Raw genomic sequence first — 24983 nt, forward strand, 5'->3', positions numbered from 1 at the left:
TGTAATCCCAGCACTTTGGGAGGCTGAGGCAGGCGGATCACCTGAGGTCGGGAGATCAAGGCCAGCCTGATCAACATGGAGAAACCCCGTCTCTACTAAAAATACAAAATTAGCCGGGCGTGGTGGCACATGCCTGTAATCCCAGCTACTCTGGAGGCTGAGGCAGGAGAATTGCTTGACCCTGGGAGGTGGAGGTTGCGGTGAGCCGAGATCATGCCATTGCACTCCAGCTTGGGCAACAAGAGCAAAACTCCATCTCAAAAAAAAAAAAAAAAGTCTCTCTGAACCTTAACTCTGCCCACCTAAAATAAGGATAAAACTGCTTTATAAAGTATTGGATGAAGTGCTTATCTAAAGCTCTTGGAACAGCACTATAAGCATAGTCATGATGCAAATAAGTATTTATTGCTACTAGAAGACTCTACTGAAAGCATTCATGCTTGACGCAAACTGTAGATATATGAGGTTGGAAATGATTACAAAAACTATTTATTGAAAATATACAATATGGTAAGTGCTTATGAATGTTTCCTTGTTTAGTCTATGTAACATTCCTGTGAAAAAGGTATTCTAATTTTACATATGAGAAACTTGAGGCTTGGCAATATTAAGGAACTTGTCCAAAATCACACAGCTGGTGTGGTAGAAAAATGCCCCCCCGCCACCCCATATGCCCACATTCTAATCCCCAGAACCTGTAAATATGTTACCTTGACATGTCACATGACAAAAGGGACTTTGCAGATGTAATTAAGTTAAGGATTTGGAGACTGAAAGATTAATCTGGATGATCCCTGTGGGCCCAATGTAATCACAAGAGCTCTTATAAAGTGCAGTTAGGGGGGTCAGAGCCAGAGAAGGAGATATGAGGATGGAGACCAATGCGAGAGAGAGCTGCTGGTTTTGAAGATGGAGCAAGGAGTCATAAGCCACCAAATTGTAGGTGCCCTCTAGAAGCTGGAAAAAGCAAGGAAATGAATTCTGTCCTGGAGCCTCCAGAAGTAATGCAGTTCTATTGACATCTTGATTTTAGGATAATAAATTTGTGTTGTTTTAAGCCACTAGATTTGTGGTAATTGTTACAGCGACAATAGAAAACTAATATAACTGGTATGTCAGTGTTTATACCAGGATTCAAATACAGGATACAGGTCTCATCTCTCTATAGCCTGTGTTCTTACCACAGTCCTCTCTAGACTTTATCTAAACCTTAAGGCAGTGTGCTGACTTTATTGATAAGGCTTTGATTCATTCGTTTGTTTAGCTTCTAATTATTTGGCAGTTTGGATAGTCCGAGGAATGATTTAAATAGTTGGCAGTCTCAAAAACTTTTGTTCTTCAGATAATCTGATAGAACTGGGTGGAAAAAAATTATAATTTAGAACTTCTATGAGGCAAAAGATATGTTCTTTTAGGGTTCATAGAGGAAAAAAAAATCACTGAACGACCTCCAGAAAAGGTAAATATTTCCTAAATTTTTAAATTTTGTATTGATTTATATAAAAACCAGATTTCTTAGGAATTAAAAAATATATAATTTTTTGCCTTGAGATATACTCTTAATATTAAAAACACTTATCAAACAAGAGTCTTTCTTCAGGATAAAAATCTGTGTGAACCAGGTGCACTGAATAATGAAGGTGAGGAAAAAAAAAATCCCCGGTCTCAGAACACTATTTTTCCAGACCCCCTACGTTCCAGAGTATTATGGATTGAGTGGTCTATGTAGAAGTCCTAACAGCGAGTACTCAGAATATTACCTTACTTGGAAATAGTTTCATTCGAGATATAATTAAACATGAGGTCATATTAGAATAGGGTGGGCCCCTACTTTAACAGGACTGGTGTCCTTATAAAAAGGGGAAATTTGGGCCAGGCGCGGTGGTTCATGCCTGTAATTCCAGCACCTTGGGAGGCCAAAGCGGGCAGATCACAAGGTCAGGAGATCGAGACCATCCTGGCTAACATGGTGAAACCCTGTCTCTACTAAAGATACAAAAAATTAGCCAGGCATGGTAGTGCGTGCCTGTAGTCCCAGCTACTCGGGAGGCTGAGGCAGGAAAATCGCTTGAACCCAGGAGGCAGAGGTTGCAGTGAGCCGATATCGTGCCACTGCACTCCAGCCTGGGTGACAGAGCGAGACTTCGTCTCAAAAAAAAAAAAAAAAAAAAGAAAAAAAAAAGGGGAAATTTGGACACAGAGACAGACATGCACACTGAGAAGCACACACGCAGAGAAATATCAATCCACGTGAATACTGGAGTTATGCTGCCATAAACCAAGGCAGTACCAGAAATTAGAAGAGAGGCCTGGAACAGATCCTCATAAGCACGTTCGTGGGGTGCGTGGCCCAGCTGAAAGCTAGCTTCCAGCCCTCAGAACTGAGATGGTAAGTTTCTGTTGCTGAATCAACTCAGTGGGTGGTACTCTGTCACGGCAGCCCTAGGACTAATACAGAGGGCAACATTGTAGATATTGGGATTGCGAGAAATTGCACATTCTTTTGATTTTTTTCCTCCAGTATTTCACAGGTCTCTCTTTTATATGTTAGAACAATCAAGCTGAAAAGAAGCTTTTGAATCAAAGCTTATATTGCTCTCTCAGGGTGGATCCTTTCTAAGTGACTTAGTTTTCCCATCAGTGAGAATTGGAGCATGAAGAGGAAGTTTGCAGTGCATACAATTCTCATGGATTCACCTGCAATTGGACATACAAGGTTCTCTGTATTTTCCTGGGGTAGTTCTCGAGTTTTGAAGGGGCCAGCTCCAGTTTCATGGATGAGAGGAATGAATTTCATCTGATAGTATGTGAACTTGTTTAATTTCCTACCTAGAATTTGCCAAGTACCATTTAATTTCTTGATTACTGAAAGTGATAGCTGAATTTAGAAAATGATTGCTGTGGTGTGATATAAAAAAGTCAACGCAGTTGAAAATGAAAGTGTAGGGAATACATACTGTTCTCACCTAAAATCTAACAGAAATTTTTACACCAGTTAGAGTTTACATGGTGTTAAGCTTTTTCATGGATTGCTTCCTTTAATCTTTCCAACGAACTTATGAGATGTAGATCTTACTATTATCAGACAAATGAAGAGACTGAGGCTTAGTTAAACAACATGCCCCTGGATACACAGCTGGGGTTGGAATTCATGGAGTTTGAACCCAGACACTGTAAAATATGACTTCACATAAGGAGCCTCTCCATTCTCATGCTAGTTACTCTTCTTGTAATTTTTGGCATTTTGGAAAAATCATGATTTCCTTCTCCTGTGATTTTATTCACTTAGAAATACAATGAAAATATGCAAGCCAACAGCAAACTGAGGCCAAGATGACAAAATGGAACAAATTTAACAAGACAGTATGTGATTATCCTTTTCTTTTTCCATTAAATTCCGCTCTGCACATCCAACATAACCTTTGTTCTTTGATTCTGAACATCATTTTTTCCTTCTTATTTGAATGACATGACTTTGAATGTGAATGCCGACCAAATGAAATCAATGCAGAAAGACTGCCTCTACAAGGGAAGTGTAATTTATGCCAGTGGCATCCTGTACTCACTCATTGGATTAATACTTATCGAGTGCCTATTCCTATATGTGACAGGTACTGAGCAAGGGATGGTTTACTATTTGAGAATGTTTAATTCCAGGAGAACGTTCAAATAGATTGTTGTAACGGGGAGCAAGTAACACATTTATATGACAGAAAATGAAACTGGCTCTACACTATCCCAAAGCTGCAGGATATTTTGTCATTTGAATCCACTTGAAAAGGTTGCCACATTTTTATTTACTGGACTTCTGTTATGCAAAATATTTCCAGAAATAATTAGACCATCAGCCAGAACTTGAAAACCTTACTCTGAAATAGATGTATTGTTTTAAAGATTTTCTAATGTGATGAGACTTTAGATATAAATATGTAAATATTAAAATATACATGAAAACATGATTCATTGCTAATAGTGGTATACTTATGTTCTGCAAAATTGGGTGGGTAATATACATTGCAATTTCTGTGATTTATTGGTTTATGCTAAATAGTATACATTCTAAAGTTTCATTTGGTTGCAAACATTATTTCCTCACTTAAAATGTATTATGGAAAAAATGTGCATTTTACTATAGTTAAAATTAACTCTAGTTGAGGAACAGTTAAAAGTGAAAGAATTACCAGCTGTATTGGATGTTACTGGCCTTGCTATTGCTTCCGATTTGGTTTCACAGAGAAAGTCATCGATGGAGGGACTCAGGAGGGGTCTGCTTTCTTGTTGCTCATTCACCAGCTGAGAACAAATGAACAGAGGTGTCAAAGGGCTTTGTTAAACTGCAGAGTCAGAAGAATTAAAATGCAGCCTTGCAACAAAATGAGAATAGCAAGCCTACCAAAAATAAATAAATACATAAATAAATAATGGGGTGGGGGCAAGAGAGAAAAAAATATCAAGAGGTGGGGAATGAGCCTTTTAGCACTGTCAACATATTTTTGATGCAGCCAACTTCAATGTTTAAAGCTCAAGCCTTTTCTCCCCCCTCCTGAAATACAATTATTCTCTAATTTCAATATATAGAAAATGACACGTATTGAATCATAGTTGCTAAGGGCCAATCCCACCCCTCACCTGGACAAAAGCTCCTACTGAGACCTGGAACAGTGGCTTCAGACTCAAAGATGACATGTTCTGGTTAGCACTGCTCAGTCAGTGTTTATGTGGGGAGTGCAAACACACGGATCAGTGTGGGTGGATAAATGCCTGCCTCGTCTCCCTCTCTTAGAAAGCTCAGGTCACCTAAAATCACACCCTCTACATTTCCTTGGAATGCTTTTGTATTACATAACAAATATTATTTTGGGAGAGTAGAAAATATTGTTATATTAACTGTGTAGGTATCTAGTAGACGCGTTTGTAAAATCTATTTGTGAAATAGATCTCGGTAGAGTCAATCGTGTTTTCCCATTAGCTCATTTTCTTTTTTTTTAATATTTTTATTTATTTATTTATTTATTTTTTAATTATACTTTAGGTTTTAGGGTACATGTGCACAATGTGCAGGTTTGTTACATATGTATCCATGTGCCACGTTGATTTCCTGCACCCATTAACTCGTCATTTAGCATTAGGTATATCTCCTAATGCTGTCCCTCCCCCCTCCCCCCATTAGCTCATTTTCTAATTTCAGCAATCTTTCAGTTTGATTTTTTAGTGGATCTCTAATTATCAGTGGCAACCACTATTTACTTTCAATTATTCTGCACCTCTTTGAATCCCATCTTGCCGAGTATGTTTCTGTGGTTAAGGGAGAAAACACACTTTTGATACTCAGGTGGTTGATCACTAAATTAACTGTTTTTTTTTTTTTTTTTTTTTTTTTGGGCGGAGGAGCTCTTATATTTGCCTTTCGTAAAATAGGCATAATCATCTAGTTTTTTGCTTAAGAAGAAGACACACCTCATAATCTTTAGGTTTTTGTTTTGTTTTGTTTTTTGTTTTTTAAATAGGGACAGGCTGTCTCTCTGTCACCCAGGCTGGAGTGCAGTGGCATGATCACAACTCACTGCATCCTCGAACTCCTGGGCTCAAGCTATCCTCGCATCTCAGTATCCCAAATAGCTGTCTGTGACTACAGGTGTGCACCACTATGCCCGGCTAATTTTTTAAAATTTAAAATTTATTTTTGTAGAGACGAGGTCTCACCACCTTGCCTAGGCTGGTCTTGAACTCCTGGGTTCAAGCAATTCTCCCACCTCGACCTCCTAAAGTGTTGAGATTACAGGTGTGAGCCACTGTGCCCGGCCAATCTCTAGATTTTTAAGAACTTATTTGTTAAGTTGCATTTTAAGAGGCATAAAATAACAAATGGAGTGCTTTGGAGTATGACCACATCAAAATATTTTATATTACTCCACTCACTCTCTCTACATTGTTTCTCTGGTACAGTGTCAGCAGTCTCATAGTTTAGAGCTGATGGAAAGTGGCAGGGGACCTGATTAATGGTAACTATGGGGAGAAAGTGCACTTCTTTTATTTCTGAAAGGGCAATATGGAAGCACTTAGTGGCCATTTGGAGACTGGAAGCCAAGAGACACATTTAGTACTCATATGCATGCTATTTAAACATGGATAAATCTCATTTAAACGTGTGTAAATCTCAGATGTCCATTAGAGTTTAAGATTTCGATATAGAGTTGGTAATTAGATTTTTATACATATTAATTTGTTATTGAGGGATGGGCTTTGAGAATGCTTTTCTTCTTTTAACGTTCAAGTTACAGCGATAGATCTTTCTTCAATTATTGTAAGCTTTGGTATTACTATGTATAAAACCTTGCAGATTTTGCTAGGAATCAAATCCAAGGCCTCTTCTGATATTAATCTTTTATTTTAGGATGCTGCTTTGACTCATGAGTGAAACTCTGAGCCCCAGTGCTTTTTATTTTTTCTGAATTCGAACATTCCTGGGTATCACCCATTCTATTTATATTAAAATATTTTTAAATGTTGAGGGACTATGAGCTGCCTATGTTTCAGGAATAAAATATGTTTGAATTTTTGTAAATGCTATGGTCTATTTGAGTTTAGGAATGATTTGTAATACTTCCTGGCATAAAAGTCCATTTTATTATCTGGAAATGTAGTTGAAAGCACTGGTATAGAATATAATATGCTAGAAAATGATGAAATAGCTAAACATCGGTGATCCTGTGAGCTCATCTAAAAATATGATTAGTGTCCCAGAATCTGTATCTCATTTGTATTTAGTGCATGTCCAAACTGTACATATGTAACAGTTTCCAAAGGACCCGTATATTGATACATATTTCCTGATAGGACTTGCTCTTTTAACCATATGTGCTTAATGTAATGAACTCGTCTAGTGTGATCAACACAGTGATGAGGTCCTACTTTCACAAACAATGCCCACCTCCACACTGTGGCCTTCTCATGGCTGTCAAGTGCGATCTGAATTCCACTGTGTTATACGCATTCACAGAGGATGAAGGTTACCATCAAATATGGCACCACCCTATACTCATAGAAATTATTGTAACAGGGTTGCATTTACTAAGCAGTACATTCTGATGACTGGCCTCTGGGTCTAGGTCTTATTTACCCATTGGCTAAAGTGTATAAAGTGCAAAGACTAAACTCAACCAATACACCTGTGGCTTTCAAAGTATGAATATGTATGGACAATGTCATAACTATCTCTTTGATAGTCATTATTTCTTTGCAAAAAAGTTTAATTTCATTGACAGATGGCTAAGAATAACTGAGTTCTCTTATTCATAATTTTGAGACATATCAACGTTATGTAGATAAGTATAAGCTATATTCCATGGAAAATCCCCTGTACTCTTTCTTTCCTTTGGATACAGTTAAATGCCTTAGTAAAAACAAACAAACAAAAAAACTAAGAATTTATCCCTAAATCACAGTTCTGTGTACATATATGTGTCGAATAGTGAAATAGGCCTACATTACCTATAGTTTTGGAAGACCAGGGTGTTAGATTTCTTCAGATAGTTTTAGCTGCAAATGCATAAAAACTATAGTCTAAATTTGATAAAGTAATTCTAAAAGTAAAATTTTTGTTAACATCTAAATGGAAAGCAAAGGAAAAGGCACAATTTAATGAGAGCCCTGTCCTCTTGGGCCTGTCTGCTTTATCAAAGGTAATAATTTTTTTTTTTTTTGGAGTCTGTCTCTTTATTCAAACTTTGGACAAATTTTCTGGAGAAAGCACACTAGCACTCTCAGATTTACTCAGCATACAAATAAAGGGATACCAAAGGAGAGGCTGTTCTGAGAGACTTCAGGAAGCCCAGGACAAAGGCGTGGCATCTCCGGTCTTCTACACCTCTGCCTCAGGAAGTCTGTGTACACTCTTCCACACCTACTGTCTTGTTTCTGACCATAGTTCACACCTGGACTGATGGAATTGTTATAACTGCCCGACTTCTACAACTAAGCTACTCCTGTGGCTTTCTTTCACAAATTCAAATCGAAGAAGGAGTAACAAGCTACCTTCTGAGTCAGTGTTTTTCAAGCTGCAGCACAATTTAGCTATTGAGAAATGCTTGGGCTGAAGTGGGGGATAATAGCAGGGCTCAAGGGTGAAAGACCAGATTACAGATAGCATGGAAAGGTAACTGAAACTGAACAGAAAGTTTTTTGGTTTTGATGGGAGATATGGAAGATGAAACAGGAGATATTATGAAGATACGGAAATCTTTCCTTATAAGCTCTGAAGCCAGAGAATATCTTACTTATATTTATATCCTTCACAACTTCAAATAGAATGTCTACATCTAAAAGGGGTTCAATAAAATGGCTATTAAATGAGAAAGTGACTTTGCGGAAACTGAAGATGTAAAAATACCTATCTAAAATGGTCCAATTTTAAATTGCATCTTCAGTTGCGGGAATTTAGGAATGATTATTTTAGTCATAGGAAGTCCCATTTTATTTATATTTGCATAGATAAGAATAGCTTTTTCCATGCCTTCCTCTTCATTTTGAACAAGTTTACGATATTTCCTCTGGTGACTTGAGAACAGATACATCTTTTAGATCATAAAAGAAAATCTCAAACTGAACTGAATCTCCCAAGTATTCCCTTTAAGCTTAATTTCCAAATTGTATAACACTTATTCTTTCCTTATGCATTAGTAGGATAAGGTTTCTTGACTTTCTTCTAGTTTGAAAATAACTTTATGAACTTCCCTTATTTTGTCTTTTGGGTATGGAGTACATTGATGTTATACAAATAATAAAAAGTAACCCAAAAGTTTCTAATTTTTTAAAATAACTGAGGTGAAGTGATTGCATTTTTGGTCTAGTCAGATTATCATAGCTGAGTTAAAATGACCCACTTCATTAGCTGCTAAGGTCTTTGTCTCAGTTTGTTCACATTTTAAATTTTCATTTCTTATCCTCCCCTTTCCTCTTCTCAATATTTGGATCAGTTCGAAGAACCTTCTATAATGGTGACAGATTCTTATTTCTCTTTCAGGATCCCATTCAATTGGCACATTGTCTAGGAACCTTCTTTAGTGCCAACGATTGAGTTCCTCTTTATAGCACCTGCATGTTCCCATGTCTTGCCCAGTGTCATAATCTTAGTTTTATCTGTCCCTCTCCAACTGCCAACTAGACTGTGACTTCCTTTAGAGATCTCATCCAACATTTTTTTTTGTATTCCATAGTAGCAGTTTAATCAATATTGACTGATTTTATGCAGTCTAACTGAATGGCAAACTGTACAAAAGAATTATTGCATGGGTGTCCTCAGTTTCCTACTGGATTTGATCAATTCACAGAGAGGTCAGTGGTCCTCATTAATGTTTGCCAATTTCTTTGCCGGTTTTAAATCACATGCTTGAACCCATTTCTTCCCAGTCACATCTTTTAAATGTTTGGAGACCTATTGATACCTAAGGAAACGTTTCCAAATACAAAGCTTCTACCAAGAATGTTAAGGCTTCTACCAAGAAGTCAAAGTGCCAAGAGAGAATGCCTAATGAAAAAAATCAAAATAAAGGTCTAAGCCTGCCCCATACCATTCAACACTTGGAAGAAGGACTTGGACCAATGTGAATGACAAGCCAGCAACACTTCATCACAATCCTATTCCCTCCCTGCTGATTTTAAATCAGAGATTCAAATCTTGAGATTTTGAGGGAAAACGCTTAAGTGGTCAACTGACATAGAAACAAAGGAAAACTTTTGTTTAGAAGTAAGAAGATAGGCGAGAAGTTGCATGTAGGGGCTTGTTGTCAATCAGAATGCAAAAGACTATTGAACCATTACACCTTCTTTGTAATCAAATATTCAATCAAATGATCTCAGTTGAATTACGACTTACTCAGACTGGCCAGTTGATGTGATTAATATTAGCTACCACACCACCAAATTGGTTCATATATCAATACAGTGTTTTCTTTGTGTGGAACAAAGGCAGATTATATCACCCAGCTCTTAAAACTTTATCTGAAACGACATTTGCTGTAGCTCAACTTGAATTTCTCAATTTCAATGTTTTAAAATTAAACTATTAAATAAGCTATAAGAAACTAATAAGATGAAAAGAAGTTTTGCTTTTAAATATTGTTACTTAAACTACAGTGTATGTTTATATTGTTTGTTTTGTGACTTAAATCTTGTTTTGTGACTTAAATCTTTGTGTTTGTCTTTAAAGAGATATATTGCTTAGATGTTTCATTAAAAAATATAGAGCTCAAGGTTTCTGCTAACATATTACTAAGAATTAACCCTGAAGCATAATATATTCTAGATGATAAAACAATGTCTGTAAAGGACAATAATCCATTATTCTATAGTTTCACATTTCAGATTGATGATCTTGAATTGTTTTAGTTTAAAGTAAAATATTCTGTTTTTATATTTAAGCATTTGATACTTCAGTAATAATTTTTAAAGTTAAAACATTGAAGCTAGTAAGTTTAAAACAGCTGACGAATATCTCATATTTGTAATGTTGATTTAGAAAATTTATAATACTATGGCATGTCTTTTTACCTCATTTAAATAATAGAAAAATTTAAGAATTGTTTTGTTTATATATGAATGAAACACAAATATCTTTGTGAGTTTTGAAATTCCTCTATTATTTGTGATACGGTTTTTTTCTGAGATGGGGTCTTGCTATGTTGCCCAGGCTGGTCTCAAACCCCTGGCCTCAAGTGATACTCCCATATTAGCCTCCTGAGTAGCTGGGACTACAGGTGCCAACCACTTCATCCGACTGTGTGAATTGTTAATTTAAAGTCATTTGTTAAATAGGCTTTCAGTCATAATTTTATAATTGAACTACTTGTTTATGGTTTTATTAGCCCTATCGAAGTTCAGAAATTCATTCGGTGTCTGTCAATATAGTTACCATACTGTGAGTGATTCATTAATATCAAAGCCAAGTTAATGGACTCTATCAATTGAAAAGATAAGACAACTAAATCATTACCATGCAACCGCTAAAAATCCAGATTTTTAGAGCTCTGTCATGGTAACTCTGATGCCTGACAGAATTCATTTCTTCTGAGCTTATAGTACTAATGGACCGCCCCACCCCCGACTTCCTATTAGTCTTCTGGTAACGGATAATCAAGTGATAACTTTCAACTCTGACTTGATCTAAATGTCAACCAACTGGCTACAAATATTTTCCTGACAGGATAGCTAGATTTTTGTAAAAGGTGAATCTATTCACAGGGAAATGAACAGATCACAGCTTGGGTAGTGCTAACAATAAATTAAGACAGGCAGGAGAACATAATTAAGACAATTTTTTAAGTTAGAAATGGAAACCCAAACAAGGCTGTATTTACTAGTAGCCTTGAAAATATTCTTCCAATCGAGGACATTACTCTTTTTATCTTTATCAGAAACAAAAATTAAATTAATACTGAGATATAATGGGTGATGACAGATAGAAAAACAAAGGCTGGGTTTGGAAAAAAAAGTCCCTTCACAAGAACAGACCTGCAACATAGTTTTAAGACACTGTGTTCAACAGGCAAAGATAAATGGGCTATACCTTGCTAAAAAAGTATCTAGGAGATATGGTCAAAAACAAAACTTCTGAAGGTTCCTCAAGAGAGAAAAGTATTCACTAAAGCCATTTCATTCTCATAAAGAGGATACATTTTTTTTCTATGATATAATCAACCTTCTGGCAAATGGCTTTCCCTTCTATTCTCAAATTGAATTTGTTTATACTATCACCCTTTAGAATAGAATATTCCGTTCAACAGAATTATGATGAGGGCCTCATGATTTAAAAATTTTTAGTTGCTACTTTTAAAAAAGTAAAAGAAACAAATGAAATTAATTTAAATAAGATATTTGATTTAGCCAATATATCGAAAAATCCAAAATATTACCATTTCAACATACGATCACTATAAAAATCGTTAATGTGATAGTTTACACTATTTTTTTGATTACTCCCTGAAATCTAGTGTGTATTTTACACTTGCAGCACATCTCAATTTGCAGCAGCCACATAAAGTTCAGGAGCCACATAAAGCTCCGTAGCTCGTGGCTACTGTACTGGACAGCACAGGTCCAGAGAAAATTTTTTTCCTCAAAGACTTGATTCACATATTTTCTTCAACCCTTTCATCAACACAAGCTTTTTTACATACTATTTGATTTAAGCGTTAGTCTTGGACAGCATGAACTTGAGCTTCTATGAAGTCCTTGCATATTGTTTGCTTAATATGGAATGAATGATTATTTTAAGCAAAAAAGAGCAGCTGTCAGTGGTCCAGCAATTTCTGAGCTCAGGTCATCTGGCCAACACTTCTGCATTATTCAGTTTGTTTGGTGTAATATAGACAGCTCCACTGGAGTATGTTTGGCTTAATTCCTCTAAAATTTGAGGAACACATAGTAATAATCACATAATACAAAAAAGTTCTAGAATATGGGATTATTCTACACTTACAGTCTGTTGGGTGAAAAGTTATGAAATAAGATAAAAGCTCAGTGTTTCAGTGAGTTATTTTCTATTTTATGTATCAGAATTATCCCAATGACATTATTTATAGAGTAGTAATTATCTTCAGACATATCTGGAATCTATCACATGAGCAGCTGGCATTGACATACCAGTGATGAAGATGAATCAATGTATTCAGCAGTATGTGGCACTATGTTATAAGGGGCTTTACAGGAGACACTGGGACAAACGTGTCAAGACAGTAGTAGTACATTCACACAAGATAACAAGTAAGAATGTGGTATGATACATGGACTAGATGCTATGGTTGTCATGGGAAGTACTCACTTTTTCAGATCATTCTGCTTCTTTTTGGTTTGTGCATGCCACTGGTGCATAGCAGGGAAGAAGCCACTTGTGTATAGTGGAAAAAGTATATCAACTAATAAAACTGCATTTGACTGAGAAATAATTGTATCACTGCTGTCACTAAATTAATTCTGTAATACTATCAACACAACAGGTGCATTAAATTTTTTAAATCAGAACTCTGTTTGCTGATTCATAAACTGGCCAGTATGCAACAAGAATATGATGCATCAAATAAAGCATTCTGTAATCTTCATGCAGTAAACCATAACTAATACCTCACAAACAGTTAATGCAACATTAGACAGGGATTAAAGGAAGAACTTGATACAAACAAATGTCCTGGATATGAGAAAATGGTAATAATCACAATTTCTTTTCTAAATTAAAAATCAAAAATGTTATTTTGCATTAAATTTTAAATGCAAGCCTAGGTTATAATGGTTAATTTTGGACATGTGAAAAGATTACCAGAAAGTACATAGCAATGTGTGATTTTGTGAAAAAAGAATCTTGGGTACTGGAACCTGCCCTAGATTGTGAAGTCCTGAGATGATATGTTACAGTACAACTGTGCCAATTGCCAATTTGGTTAGGTCTTATCTACCGTTGTATGGCTCTGCCCTTAAGCAAGAACTTCAAGTAGTTCTCACCTCCCATAGCATTCACCTGAGGGACTGTGGACTTAACATTTTGGAAATGAGAGTCTACAGAGGTCTGACTCTGATTGACAGGAGATCAGTGTAAAACTGTATATGTTTTACTATGTATATTAAGTAAAGAATGAGGAATTTGGTAAATATCAGGCAAATTTCTTTCCAATGATTACTACGTGTTATTAGGAAGAAGCATCTCTTCTTTTGGGATTAAAAAAACTGAAAACATAAAATTTATCCCAAAGTCTTGGGGATCTTTAATAGCTTTAAAAATTATTTAATTTTGATGTTATATGTTACAATTTTTATAACTTACAACATAGTATTTAGAATAAAATAAAACCACACATGTTGGCAGCAGCTGGGGATGAGATCCGCTGATATTCTAAAAATAAGTTGCCATAATTTAGCTTTTGATATAAATGTCTTTCATGAGGACTGTAAATGGACATTTTTTGAATTCTAGGCATGTTCACATAATCGGAACTGAATGGAAAAAATGAAATGTTTAAAATAATCTAATCTAAATTATAAGATAAATGCAAGTAAAAATATTTCTCATTTGCGATTTTAAAACTGGTAGTTCCACAGAGTGGTGATGAGTACATTATACATATTTATGTAGATTTTACAGGGTGTTTCAAAAGTCCCCGAGGACATATAGGATTCACAGTCTCCACATGTCTTTGCATACAAATGCAGACTTTTTTCTATACTTGTTATAATAAATGCTGAAAATGGCTCTCATGTGCTTATAATAGAGATGACATTTTTGTTCTCAAGGTCACTAAGTATAAGAGGGGTCACAGATGCCATTTTCTGCATGGGGACTCAGGGGCTTCTGGCTCATTCCTGTAAATTAGTTATCCACATAAATATGTATAGACATATATGTAGTATGCATAGTCACAACATAAATATATTTAACATTTAAGAAAATTTAGATATTCTACTGGTAAACTGACATATGTATACAATATAACTTGTATTTATTCATAGGAATTTGATTTTTTTTGTTCAAATGTACTGTTAGCTTAATTGTTATTTCTTTCCCAAAGTTGTTAACAAGACTCCTTTATAAAGAAGCAACATGTTTTACTTGCACATATATTTTCTTTCTCTTTTGTCTTAACTAAAGTTGAGTAATGAAATTAATATTCACGAATAAATAACTAGATGGTGAATTTTTCTTTTTTTAGCAATTTTGGTTTTCATCTATATTTGTATAATTATTTCATTGAAACTGTCTTTCAAAAAATTGGTTCAAGAGTTAAAGTTTTTTTTTCTAGTTAAAAATCACAATGTCTGATATATTAACATATGTCAGCTTCCTACAGAAACCCTATGGGTCTGCCCACCTGTGATGTCATAGTAAGGAGGGGCTTTTCTTCAGCAGACTCCTCCCTCGGTATCTCCTTCATCACCATGGCAACAGCCTTATCTGCCGCCCTAGAGCCTTTTCCCTATAACAGTGAAATCAACAATGACTGTGTCAGGAGAGATCTTTAACTTATTATTTATTACAAGATATTCTAGTGTTTAAAGAGCAATCCAACATAAATGAAGAGGCAGGCTGCTGCAAGTGAATCTTGAGGCTTTTGGCTGAGGAGAAAACACACAAAATCTGAAAAAAGATTATTTGTGAACTTTTAGTTAGCTACTTTTTCCACTTTACAGCTGACATATTACATTTAATTTTAACATAGTATTTTATATGTGTAATATGTTTTAAGGAAATTAACATGACATGAATTTTTTGTAATATCAATTTAAAAACACTATGGGTTGTCTGCTATGTTCATTTATAAATTATTACTACATAATTCCTAAATATTTTGAATGACAGGAGTTTGGGATAGAGATTAGAAGCAGGATCCAACTCCCACAGAGGGCTTTTGCTGGGTGATCTGTGGAGTCTTTGCCATTTTTGAGTGGATTGGGATAAAAAGAGTAAAAATGTTGCAAAATATCTAAAAATCCTTCAGTGGCTTGACATGACAGTAATTCACCCAGTCTGTTTTGTGGAGATGGTATAAACTTGATAAAAAAAATTTTGCAACTTTCAATGTTTTTGAGACCAAATAATTTTAATAGAGTTTTAGAAGTGTCTTTTAACTGAAGAACCCCATAAATACAGATGTCAGTAAAGGATAATTAATATTGCAGCACTAATCTATATATCTCTCTATATCTATAGATACATATGTATATGTGTATATATATATATATAGATAATGTGTACACAAACACATACATATCCCTATGTTATTTGTCTCAAAGAAGTAGAATCATAAACTGTAAAGGGATATAGTGGTTTTCTGTTATTTGAGTTTACCAGATTATTACATATTTTGAGACTAGATATGGTATAATGGGAAAACCCCCCCAAAATATTACCTTTCCATCCCAATTAGAACAATTTCATACTATGTAAAAATTAAATAATCATTAAATACTTTAAAAACAAAAACTTCAATTTTCTCAGGTCTCTGGGTAAAGCCTCCCTGAAGAAAATAATTTTATACTAAGAAAAGATACGAATATTTGTGTTGCAAATCTACTTAAAATACAAATGTAGCAGACAGACCTATCACAGGCAGAGAAACGAAAACCGACATATGGGGGTCTAATGTTGGAAAACGGAATTAAGAGCCAGGGTTGATATTAACTCAGAACTTAATAAAGCTTGATCGTTTCCATGCAACAAAAAGGATACAATTACATCATTATCTTGTGCTTTCAAAGGGCTTTAAGTATTTAGAAGGTAGGTTTACTCTAGGGATCAAAACATTATCCATTTTCTCAGGCACTGACTTTCTAAAATGTAGCCAGAGGCAGCTTTTCTTTATGAGAACAAAGAAAAAGTTTTTGTATAGCTAATAGATTTTTAAATGTGTATATCTGTTTACAATGCTGAAAGTTTGTTTCTTTGTTTTGTTTTGACTTTATAACTAGCATTATTGAATTATAATGTGTTATTTCCAAGATGGAATATCAAATGCTAGAGATTTTATTCAGCAGATATATCAGTAGTAATTTTCATATATGTATGTGTTTTGAAAAGTTTATATGGCCACAATTCATAGAATAACTGACTTCTGGAAGAATAAAGGATAACTTGATTCATTGCATAACAAATTGAGGTGCATAATGATTCCAGGTTTCTTCTTTAATGAAGCAATGTGAACTTCCTAAAATGGAGATGCAAACAACTCTGAATTCTGGGAAAAGATTTATTATGGCACTATTAACTTGTTTAACATTTTATCAAAATATAAAAATTATTTGGATAAAACATTACACGCTATAAACTTAGTACATCTTTATAAGCTACACTCATTTACAGACTAAATATGGTTTATAACAAATATTTTTGCAGCTTACTTTTTTCAAAAGAGCAAAGTCATTTGTGAAGAATTCTTTCCATGCTTCAGTAAGTTCTAGTAATATAGCAATAAACAAAGTGGCATGCTTATATTTCAATTCTTATTATATTTAAAATAACAAATCTAATGTTACAAGGTATAATTTAATTTAAGAAAATAATAATTTAGATTCTTTTCTTGGGATAAGAAAAAATGTCAATTGATAAGCATCTCAAAAAATTTCAGGTCAATTTTTCGGTACATTATTTATTTGAAATGCTACCAATCCATAAACTACATAGAGATATTTCTTTACATGTGCAACTATAATAGCTAGAATTAGCAAGGGACATGCCATTTCACTAAAACAAAAACAAAAACAAAACAAAAATTAGTCCTTTCATGCTGAACTCTAGAACAAAGCAGTGGTCAGCTAGAAAGGATGTACAATAAATACATGCGGTGCTTTTTATTTCTTGCAGAAAAAACCCACCAAAGCCAGGGTCAGGTCACTTTTTTGAAGACAGTGCCACTTTTTCTTCAAGGTTACACCTACTACCTGAAAAGAGTCATGACACACCCATGTTAGTGCCCGCTAGCAACTTTTTTCTTTACAGCCTTTTGGCTTTTGAGATAATACCCCATGAGCGTCACTGTTTTACAAGTGCGGTACAGTCTGAGGACACAATGGGAAGGTCTGCCACAATGACATCTCCATGGTACCAGATACAGTGTCTAAAACCACTGCCAAATCAAGGGAATACACTCATGTATCAATGCAAGATTTCCCCCAAATCAAATTGCCTCCTCCACCTGTTATCTTAAAATCAAGCTGTGTTATTTCTGACTTGTCTATTTATCTCGTGGGATAATGACTCCAGAAATCAGAACCTGACTGATAATTGGCTTGGCAATTCATGGAACTTTACAAATTTGCTTATCAGCAGCTCTGCAGGGCTGATGGCAATATAACTGTGCAGGTTTCTTTCTTTTTTGAAGGCAGTAGCTTAAAACATTGTAAGATATATATGTAATTGTTCAGACTTCAAACTCAATTTTCAAAATATAACCACACCAAAGGGTCAGTTTTCATCTATTATGTGAGACAACATGAAGACAGCGAAAATAAAATATACACTGAATATACACTCAAGCAAATAAGCAGTTTATAAACTTTAGATAACATTAAGTCTGTATGCTTCTATGCCACTCAGCAACAATGGAAAAGAATAGTGACATTTTAGAAGTTGATTATCATATTGTGGTATCTTCCAGCAATAATTTCAACCTATTTCTTTTCAAGTAATATTTCAAAATCACTTTTTTTCCCACTTCCTGGTTTAATTTCTTGAAATAATGTTGACTGGAAAAACAATATCAACATTAAGGGGAAACTTATTTTTCTCGATGCTTTCCTGTGGAAAATTATTTGATATGTTTATTTCTTCCGTCATTTGTTTCTTCACTTAGGAAATATACAGAATGACAGCTTTCCTAACAAATAATAATTCTAGAGTATAATCTTTTTATTAAGTTCTATTATAAGAGCAGGCACAAATGAATGAAACACAGGGAGTCTAACAGTGCCATTCACATTTATTAAGAAAACCAAGTCATGGTCCACTTATTTCCGTTTTTAAAATACAGAACATAAGAAACAGCATACACAATACTGGACATCACAGGACCCTCTCCGGCTGGATAACAGGCTGTGGAACCACCAGACGCTTCAGATGATAAAGATTGGACCTGTTTCACAGGGAAGGGGCTAAACTATTTCAAGAAGTGACCACGTGCTGGGCACTCTGCTAAATGTTTGACACAATTTCATTTATTTGATCTCGTGGTAACTCTGTGGGGTAGATATTATCTTCCATAAATAGTTGAGGACACTGAAGCCCAGAGACGGTGTGATGTGGCCAAGGCTTCAAAGCCATTCTGTGGCCGAGCCAGGACAGGAACCCAGACCTGTTGTCCAGGCTTTCCTGCTTTGTCTCTACCATACAGGTGTCTGTCCACGTGGCTTAGTGAGGCTGCAGGGCTCTCCCTGCGCCCTCACTGACTGTCATAAATGTCTGTTGTTCATGATCTCGCTCAGATTTGGGGCAGCAGACACTTCTCACTATAATCACATGAGCAAACATTTTCTGAGAAATATCTTCTTTCTCTAATCTGGAATGGTCAATAATTTCACTCACAAGCATGTTTCCAACAAGCATGCTGCTTTTATCTTCACAGAAAAGTAACCTAAGTATTTCATATATATACAAACTTCTTTTTTATTCTGTAGATCTTAGTAGGTTTATAAGCTTTAGCATCCCTCTAATTCTTATTAAATGCTAGCTAAATGCCATTAAATGCCACTTTTACTAAGACTTTCTTGAGATCCGTTTTGGTGCATAAACTACTTAAAGCATGCAATTCCACAGTTACACGGGCCACTGGTTTAGTTGCAGATTCTATTACTGCTACCAAGGAATTTGTAATTTAAAACTTATTTTCATTATTTTTAAACTCTCAACAATTATCCAGAGTTTCTTTATCAGAGATATTAAACAGAAGAAATTGAGATAGGTTAGATTAGGGGAAAAGTAAAAGACTACAATACTAGACATCTCTGCCAACCCAAAATTATCTAACATATGAATTTTCAAAATAGCCTTCCTTTTGTTCTGATTATAAAAATTAATATACTTGTTGCCAAAAATTGATAAAAAACAGAACTAAGAAAATAAAATTAACAACCCTAATATTTTCATGAATTTTTTAAAAAATTATTTTATTTTATAATACCAGCAATTCAACAATTTTTTAGGCTGAATATTTAAAGGATAGACCTACTAAGACCAAGCCTACAAGTACAAATATATTGAATATATTTCTTTATGTATACATACATGTAAACAAACTCCTGCCATCTATATATTTTTGCTTGTTTGTTTGTTTTTGAGACAGTGTCTCACTCTGTCGCCCAGGCTGGAGTGCAGTGGTGTGATCTCAGTTCGCTGCAACCTCAACCTCCTGGGCTCAAGTTGATCCTCCTACCTCAGCTTCCTAAGTAGCTGAGACTACAGGTGTGTGCCACCACACTCTGCTAATTAATTAAAAAAATTTTTTTCTTAGAGATGGAGTCTTACTATGTTGCCCAGGCCGGTCTCAAACTCCTGGGCTCAAGCAATCTTCCTGCCTTAGCCTTCCAGGGTTCTGGGATTACAGGTGTGAGTCACCATACCTGGCACGATCTTTAGTTTTGCATATGGTAAAAAATTCTGGACGCTGGATTAAGCACCTGCAAAAAACTAGCGACCAAAAGGCTAATTTTTGATGGTTGTTCTTGTCTGTCATGCACAGAAGCAGGATAATCTTCTTTCACTTGGTGAGCTAAATGTCAAAGTTAGTGTCATAAGTGTCATGCTCTCTTCAAACTCCCAACACAGGAAAAGGTCAGGGCAATATTTTGCAGTGTCCTTTCCCAGTAAAGTGTGCATCTGTAGATTTCTTCCAGCACAGATTAGGGTTCAGGCCATGTTGGTTCTGTCTTATTTCCTTCCCAACAGAATGTTTTGTAAGTTTTAAAAGTGGTACCAATAGCTAAATCTTGGCATACTGGTAAACTGTAAATAATTGGGAAGCATGGACAGAATTTGCTTCTCTTAAATAGAGATTCATATGTGGAATTTACAATCCATGATGAATTTACCAGGTTCAGTGATCTGTTTGCAGCTGGAAAATGTGATTTACAATTCCTTAATAAGGGTAGTCAAGTTGCAGAAAAGAAATTGGTACCTATCTATTTAAAATAATGACACAGTGTATTGAAAAGAAAGATTTCCAGTTGACCCTTTATGTATTTCTCCCTTACTGTCTCTTTTTCCCCCCCAGCATTGCTTTCTCCATGCAACAGGTGCACAGTTCTTCAGGCATTATCTTTTCTAGGAAGTCTTCCGGGATTAATGAGGAGTTACACTAATTACATTCTATTATATAACTCCTGGACCTTCCATTTGTGTTATGTGTTAATTGGCACTATTTGTTTTACCCAGACTGGGAATGTGATCGAGTGGGGGAAGGGAGCAGGTGGGAGAAAGTCATGGATACCGATCTCTACCGTCTTTGATTCTAAGCCTCCACTTACGAACATTACTGGAATTCCATGGCCACCATATGTATACTCACTTTCCTTGGTCTGAATGTTTGGAGCAGGGTGAGATTATGACTTTCATGGGCCCTAGGCACTTTTGGCTTCATGAGCTACTGCCTTAAAAAAAATCATATTCTATTACTACTTGGTATAAAGACAAAAATAATCCAGACTGTACTTATTATTGCATATTAATTGTTACAAAATAGCCCATTTTGGGGGGTCCTGATTTTAAGGGAGAGTGAAGTTAAATCATTTTCGTGGACGTTTAACAGTATTATGGTCCCTATGCACTGTGTCCACTGTGCCAAGTGGATAAATTGGCCCTTCTCCTTCTGAGTTGGGGTCGTCTCACCGACAGTCAGTGTGCTGTCCCTACTGCTGCTGTGCTGTCCCTGGAGTGGCTGTCCTGGTTGTCTCTGGGTGATCTATGCTGCTTCCACCATCCTGCATGCCCATCATGGCTGTTCCTGCCCTAACAGCCCCCTTGGCTACTGCTGCTGGCCTCACTGTTTTTGTTAAGGAAATCTTTCCTAACAGTACTCACAAGCCTTTGAAAAATTTTTTTTTAAATTGACAAACAATAATTGCATGTGCTCAGACAGCAGCTTTCATCTTGTTCTTAAAACACACTCTCTAAAAGCCCGGACCCTTTAGACCTGAGGCAGAAAGCATTGGAAAGTAATATTCATGGTTACTCTAAATGTAACCCCTCCACCGGACAACAGGCCTCAGCCTGCCTCAGGGTGGACTCCTGACCATCCAGGGGCACTTTGGAGGAACTTGAGTCAATCTGTGTCCTTTTTTATTTTTATTTTTTTTGAGACGGAGTGTCGCTCTGTCGCCCAGGCTGGAGTGCAGTGGCGTGATCTCCGCTCACTGCAAGCTCCACCTCCCAGGTTCACGCCATTCTCCTGCCTCAGCCTCCCCAGTAGCTGGGACTACAGGCTCCCGCCACCACGCCCGGCTAATTTTTTTGTATTGTTAGTAGAGACGGGATTTCACCGTGTTAGCCGGGATGGTCTCCATCTCCTGACCTCATGATCCGCCTGCCTCGGCCTCCCAAAGTGCTGGGATGACAGGCGTGAGCCACCGCACCCGGCCAATCTGTGTCCTTTTGTTGTTGTTGTTAAAAATTTACTCTATTCGTCTTTAAAAACCAGAGTCACTGATTGGCTCCAAAGAAGTTCTTGCCACTGACTATGCAGTTGGTCACTTGAGGAACAGAACTGTCCAATACCCCAAATTTCTGAGTTGTGCCTGCGGACTAAGCTCCTCCTTGGGACCTTGTTATTATCTTTTATTTTGTAAACTATTCCTTGGCTGTGTCTCACTAATGAAACTGCCTTGTGAGAGCAAAGATTGTGTTAATATCTTTTGAACCATTTCCACATTGTTTGGTATAGTTCTCTATGGGCACATAAACGCCCAAGTGCACTCAATAAATATATGTACTGGATATCTTTCTCAAATTATTTCATACTGAAATCACATTATATGGCCAACTTTAATAGAAGGTGATTTTGAATTAGATGAAAAGTTTTAATTAGACTTTTAAGGAAATAAAATAGTTTCAAGCACCTAAATAAAAATTCATTAAAATTAATAAGATGTTGCCGGGTAAAGATGCTTAAAACTTGCTCTGAAGGACAGATAAGGCTTTATTTTTAATTAATAATATCCCTTTGTCCACAAACAATTTACCATTTGTTTGTTCTTTTGAGAGGATTAAACATTCCCCCATCTCACTCTTACCATGTCCCAGGGCTTATTTACCCTCTTTGTTTTCCAAGCAATCTTACCACAATGGTCAAGGTAATAGCACTTGATCTTCATTCATGTATAGCTGGCTTTGAATCAGTAAAGTTTTAATATCAGGTTTCCTCTGATGAATGTGGTTCTAAGTTACTAGAGATTATTTTATCCTAAGGATGAGCATCTCTATTATACATCTGCAAGCAAATTTTCCTATCTAGGGTGGTCTGCCTTAAAAACATTTTTTTCTTTTGCCTTTGGCCTTACATTGAGGCTGGCATAAATAATACATATTTCATAATTAATAAGTAAATGTAGAAAGATAAGTTGTTTTTTTGTATGATAAATCCCAAATTTGTTATATTTTGAGAGGCCTTCGAAGATTGTGTGAAATATGTAACAAAAAATGTAATCCCAATTAAAGTGTTATTGGTATTATTTTTCAATTCCTTGTCAAATATCTCAGATCATTTGCAAACAGGCACTTTTTGGTGTTATTTTTAAGTAAAGGAAAATGACTGAAATACAAAGATATAAAAATTACTTTTTCTAAAAATTCTGCCCTGCCTCCCCAAATATAAGAACTCTAGACTGGGCTCATGCTTGTAATCCCAGCACTTTGGGAGGCCGAGGCGGGTGGATCACGAGGTCAGGAGATCGAGACCATGGTGAAACCCCGTCTCTACTAAAAAATACAAAAAATTAGCCGGGCGTGGTGGCGGGCGCCTGTAGTCCCAGCTACTCGGAGAGGCTGAGTCAGGAGAATGGCGTGAACCCGGGAGGCGGAGCTTGCAGTGAGCCGAGATTGCGCCACTGCACTCCAGCCTGGGCAACAGAGCGAGACTCCGTCTCAAAAAAAAAAAACAAAAAACAAGAACTCTAGACTGTTTGCACCTTACTTGCACAAATGGATGGACATCTTAACATTCAAGAGAAAGTAAAGCATGAGAATCATTCATCATCAACATAGGTAGTTGCTTAGACCATGCTGAAGCAACAATGTTTTGGGCATAGGGGGAGGTGAGACATAGCCTCTTTTGGAAAGGAAGTAGGGAAAGAGGTCTTGAGGCCTGGTTTCTCAGCGTATTTTATGACTGGAAAGTATTCCAAAGTAAATATAATAAATAAGATTCTCTGCAGGTAAATATGGGGTCAAGACAATGAAAATGTTCCCTTGGATTCATATGATTACCTTTGGAATTCTTTTACTTATCAGGGATTAGATGTATTTCCCCAATTTCTTGCCTCTAGTAAATAAAATATATATACCAAATTAAAAAAAAAAACAAGTCACAAGGAAGAATTTCACCCTCCTACTAAATTGGAGGCTATTAAATGTTGAAGGTCATTATCTTGAAGCAAAAAGATTAAATTCTCCTTTTTTTCTTTGTTTTATTTTTGAGATGGGGTCTCACTCTGTTGCCCAGGCTGAAGTTCAGTGGTGTGATCATAGCTCACTGTAAACTTGAGCTCTTTGTACCCAAGTGATCCTCCTGCCTCAGCCTCCTGAGTAGCTACGACTACAGGTGTGCACCACTGTGTGTGGCTAATTTTTAATTTTTTTGGTAGAGGTGGAGTCTCGCTATGTTGCCCAGGCTGGTCTCAAACTCCTGGCCTCAAGTGATCCTCCTGTCTTGGCCTCTCATTGTGCTGAGATTACAGGCATGAGCCACAATGTCTCGTCTTCCCTCCTTTTATTAAAGATGAAAAAAACTGTACGTTGAATATACTGTTACTAAATTATTGAATCTAAGAGCAAACTTATCCAGATGTCATAAGGTAGAATTATACTATATCATTTTTATTCCAGAGGAAGGCAATTAACTAGTGAATTGGAATTCACACCCTTTATGAATGTTTAAGGCATATTCTACTGCTAATTGCTGAGCCAGAATCGTAGACTTGAAGCCTGACTATTCAGTAGCCTTCTCTGTGGCTTTCCCCATTTTCTGGCAGGTGCAAGTGTTTTTATCAGCTGGTTCCCCAGTCACCAAATGTCCCAGTTTTGTTGATATAACTTAAGAAAAGTAAACTACAGAAACTAGGCCAAGTTTACAAGCTACTAGCCAAGAAGGTCTGCAGCTAAGGTACTCCATCTGCCTGACTTCCCTGAAACAGCTCCAAGAGAGACGCTGAGACTTTGGGAATTCCTGTTCTAAAATTGTGGAACTGACTCTGGCACCTCTGCTTATCCACATTTCTCTGGGGGTCATTGGCAATGTGTGGGT

The 24983-nt window shown here is 36.2% G+C and overlaps 1 protein-coding gene across 15 annotated transcripts in view; it reads right to left on the bottom strand.

Annotated features, from left to right (window-relative positions):
• PEX5L (peroxisomal biogenesis factor 5 like) overlaps positions 1 to 24983 on the bottom strand; it is a 789103-nt gene that overhangs the window by 85311 nt on the left and 678809 nt on the right. For 9 of the 15 annotated variants that reach the window (XM_058427079.1, XM_058427077.1, XM_058427076.1 and 6 more), the window contains 2 exons: positions 14853 to 14957; positions 4182 to 4293 (listed from right to left, as the gene is read on the bottom strand). In XM_058427079.1, coding sequence (XP_058283062.1) covers positions 4182 to 4293; positions 14853 to 14921 — 181 coding nt within the window. In that variant the 5' untranslated portion in view covers positions 14922 to 14957. Of the gene's footprint in view, positions 1 to 4181; positions 4294 to 14852; positions 14958 to 17352; positions 17419 to 24983 lie in introns of all 15 variants that reach the window. The other 6 variants (XM_058427081.1, XM_032174047.2, XM_032174045.2 and 3 more) reach the window with 2 other exon arrangements.

This window comes from Hylobates moloch, unplaced genomic scaffold (genome assembly GCF_009828535.3).
Source record: "Hylobates moloch isolate HMO894 unplaced genomic scaffold, HMol_V3 SCAFFOLD_13, whole genome shotgun sequence".
In the NCBI taxonomy this organism is placed as follows: domain Eukaryota; kingdom Metazoa; phylum Chordata; class Mammalia; order Primates; family Hylobatidae; genus Hylobates; species Hylobates moloch.